At 43.1% G+C, this 3834-nt stretch overlaps 1 protein-coding gene across 1 annotated transcript; it reads right to left on the minus strand.

The window, feature by feature from the left end:
* Positions 1–518: 518 nt before the first annotated feature.
* LOC306848736 (frizzled-10-B-like) lies at positions 519–3592 on the minus strand. Its single transcript, XM_079383472.1, has one exon. It carries the CDS (start codon positions 2973–2975, stop codon positions 1233–1235), a length of 1743 nt encoding a protein of 580 aa, XP_079239598.1. The 5' UTR covers positions 2976–3592; the 3' UTR covers positions 519–1232.
* Positions 3593–3834: the final 242 nt, after the last annotated feature.

The following is a 3834-nucleotide window of genomic DNA, read 5'->3' on the forward strand; positions in this document are numbered from 1 at the left end:
TAGATTAATTTGAATAAGACAGAAATATGAAAGCCAGGGCATTTTAAAAAGTGAAAAAGGTCTTTCAAAATCTTTGATGTCATTAAAGTTATATATATATATATATATATATATATATATATATATATATACTCATCCTCATGTTGTTCCAAACCTGTACAACATTTCTTTATTCTAACACAAAAGAAGATATTTTGAAAAATGTCTTGGTTTTTTTTCCCCCTCCATACAATGAAAGTCTGGGTTTAATATTGTTGTGAACCCCACTGACTGCCATTGTATGAACTTCTTTTGTGTAGAAAAAAAGAAAGTCATACATGTTTGGAACTATAAATAAGCATGAGCAAATAATGACTTCATGAGCCCTTTAAGGTAGGTTTTGAGTTTTTTAGCTTAGGGATGTTTGGTAAGGTATTACCGATAAGGAATATTAATGGAATCGCGACATCTTTTTGCTTCATTGGGAAAAAAACTTTTCAAACTCAGCGCAAATAATAAAAGAGTTTGCTTTTCATTTCAAACATTTAAAACTAAAATGTTTTATTTATTCTTATAAAATATGAACCTTTAGAAATATACACAAATGAATGTAGGACATCAAAAAGAGCTTGGTATAATAAAACAGACCAGAGGGCATGAACTGACTGTACAAAACAACTCAAATAACAAGTTTCTCTCTTTGTGTTGGCAATATTTAGTGCTTAAAGATTTACTTTGTTCCATGAAAAGGCCTAAAAATAGGCAGTTCATTCTCTGCCGAGGCCTTATTGAGCAGCTGCACTCCAATGTCAATGCAGTTGTGTATGACACGGCCTTCATTTCCATAGAAAAGCCACACGACTACGCCATGGAGGAGCCGTTTTTCCCCGAGCCATTCACACCCATTGTTTGTCGAGTCCTTTCATTGTCTTTAATCACAGCCCTACAGTATCAGAGTCCCTTTCTCTCTGTCACTAAGGGAAACAACTATTGCACATGACATGATACAGGCATCAGCAATAGGGACTCACTCTCTTTTTCTTTGTTTCACAAAACTGTCCTCAAAGTATGCAAAGTTTCAGATGTAGTACAAGCACCAAGAACTAAAAAAAAACCTGCTGGTGGCGTTGCATCTGAAGTTTGCATAAAATAAATACGAGCATTGTTGTGTCCTTTGCTGGCTTGTCTCTTTATAAAGCAATCTGTTAAAGTCCAGCATTTCTTGGCCGTTTGTTTGTGTATAGAGGCACAGCTCATACACAGGTCGCAGGAGGACCTGCCGGTTCATACTTGGTTTTATGTCCTTTCAGTGCAGGATGAGGCTTGAGGTAAGGTCCACTTCCTGTGAAAACACATGCAGCCTTCCTCCTTGTTTTCTTTTTAAGTTTGCGGCTGAAAACATTCTGCCACGACTGTAGTGTTTTAGAGGTCCAGATCCACATGCCACTGGTGATGCCCACCACCAGCAACATAAAAATCTTTACCATGAAGATCTCCACAGCCGGAATGGAGCTCTTCATCACACACTCCTCGCCGCTCTTACTGTCCTCAGTGCACTTCTGCTCTCCTGCTAGAATCTTCCAATAATCCATGTTGAGACGCTCGTAAAAATAGCAGGCTATGACGCAAGTGGCAGGGACCGTGTAGAGCACAGAGAAGACACCGATCCTAACCATCAGCTTCTCAAGCTTATCCGTATTCTCTCCTTCGGTCTTCATGACCTTACGGATGTGAAAGAGTGCCACAAACCCTGAGAGCAGAAAGGAAGTGCCAATAATGAGGTAGCAAGAGAGGGGAATGAGAACAAAACCCGTCAAGGCTTTGACATCCATGCTGCCCACATAGCAGACCCCCGTGAGCTCGTCTCCCGCTACCTTCCTCATAACCAGGATCATGATGGTCTTAATAGCTGGTATGGCCCATGCCGCTAGATGGAAGTAGCTGCTGTTGGCTTCGATGGCCTCATGACCCCATTTTTTCCCAGCTGCAAGGAACCACGTGAGAGTCAAAATGACCCACCACAGGGAACTGGCCATTCCGAAGTAGTAAAGAATAAGGAAGACTATAGTGCAGCCAGTGCTTTCCAAGCCTTCCTGGATGATGTACTGAACGCCACTGTCACAGTCACAGGCCACATTTTCCACCCCCACGAAAAGTCTTATAAGAAAGCCCACAGAGTAGACACAATAAGACATAGACAAGAAGATGATTGGCCGCTCAGGGTACTTGAAGCGCTGTGGATCAATGAGGAAGGTGAGGACAGTAAAAGCACTGGACATGAAGCACAGGATGGACCAGATGGCAATCCACACCATGGAGAAACGCTTGTCACCCTGGCTCCAGTACACATCAACATTGGAGTAACACTTGGGAGCACAGGACTCGCTCTTCTGAACATAATGGAACTTTCCAGGGTTGCTGCATGTTGTCTTACCGACCCTTTCCTTTATTGGCAGTTCTTGGCTGTTACCTGGCCGAGGGGGTCGGGAGTCAGGTGGCTGAGTGTGGGAGCCTTTCGGGAGCTCGTCGGTGCCGTTATTGGGTGCCTCCATACAGAGATAATTGGGGTCATTTTTATTTGGCAGTCTGGAGCAGTCCAGTGACTCAGGCCAGTCGAAGTTAAACTGCTCCATGATTGGAGAACACTTCTGCCTTGCCTGCTCACACATTACTCGGCACGCTGGGATGGGTGTGGATACCTGCTCCGTGCACATGGGAGCGTAGAGAGAGCACAAGAAAAACTTCAGATGACTGTGGCAGCCAACCTCAATCAGCGGAGCAAACTCGTGCAGCTTTATGGCCGCCTCACTTTGATCTTCATGTCCCATTAAGTTTGGCATGACTGTCAAGTTGTAGCCAATGTCCTTACAGAGTGGAATGGTGATCTCCTGGCATCTTCCTTCACCTGGCCGGTCCGGGTCAATGGAGCTGATAGCTAAACAAAACCCGGCCATGCACAGCAGCACAAGGCTGAGTCCAAAAGTGGCAGCAAACATTGTCTTTTAATATGAATTCATGTAGCAGGGATTGTCTTTCAAACAAGCTTTGTATATTTTACTAGAAAAGGTGCTTCATTGTCACTCTTTATAAATTAATCTGGTTTACTAAAAAGTTATTTTAACCCAAAAAATTAGCAAGGTGAGGATGAAAAAAAACAAACAAAAAAAACTTTTTTTCCTTTGTGAATCAATCAAACTGAGTCAGTAACTCAGCTTCCAGCTCAAAAGTAATATCTATCTATCTATCAAAAAAAAAAAGATAAATAAGTATCAGAAAGCTTCCACCACATAGAGAGGTTTCACACAGTTTATGTTCAATTCCCAGTCCACAGACGATAATTCCTTCTTTTACTTTTGGTCTTCGCCTGTGAGGTAAATGTTGACGGTCCGCTTCCCTCATGAAAGTGCGCTTACTTTTCAACTCGCTCTCGCGTTACTTTCCACATTCATCCTCCGCTAAGTGTATCCAAACTGAAGGCACGGCGTCGTTTTATCGCAGTCATCTGCAAATGAATGAATGAATCCGGTCGGTAAACGTGTGAATATCGACTTCAGCTTGTCTCCAGACACTCCGCTGCTCCGTCAAGAGTTGCTCGCTGCCTCGCGCGCTGTCTGTGTCTGAGCTCCTCCGCCACCGTCCTGAACTAACCTGCCAAATGATCCGCCTTCAAAGACAGCTGCTTTACATAAGAAAGCCCAAACTGACACACTGATTATCCTTAAACCGTGCGGAACTGGCTGTGTAGACCTCAAATCCTCGTCACCATTTTACCACAACATCACAGTAAATTACATTTGTTGTTGTTGCTTTCTGCCCCCAACGAAATCCTTCTGATGATTTACGATACACTTTTCG

Source organism: Barbus barbus (genome assembly GCF_936440315.1).
Source record: "Barbus barbus genome assembly, chromosome: 28".
NCBI classification, from domain to species: Eukaryota; Metazoa; Chordata; class Actinopteri; order Cypriniformes; family Cyprinidae; genus Barbus; species Barbus barbus.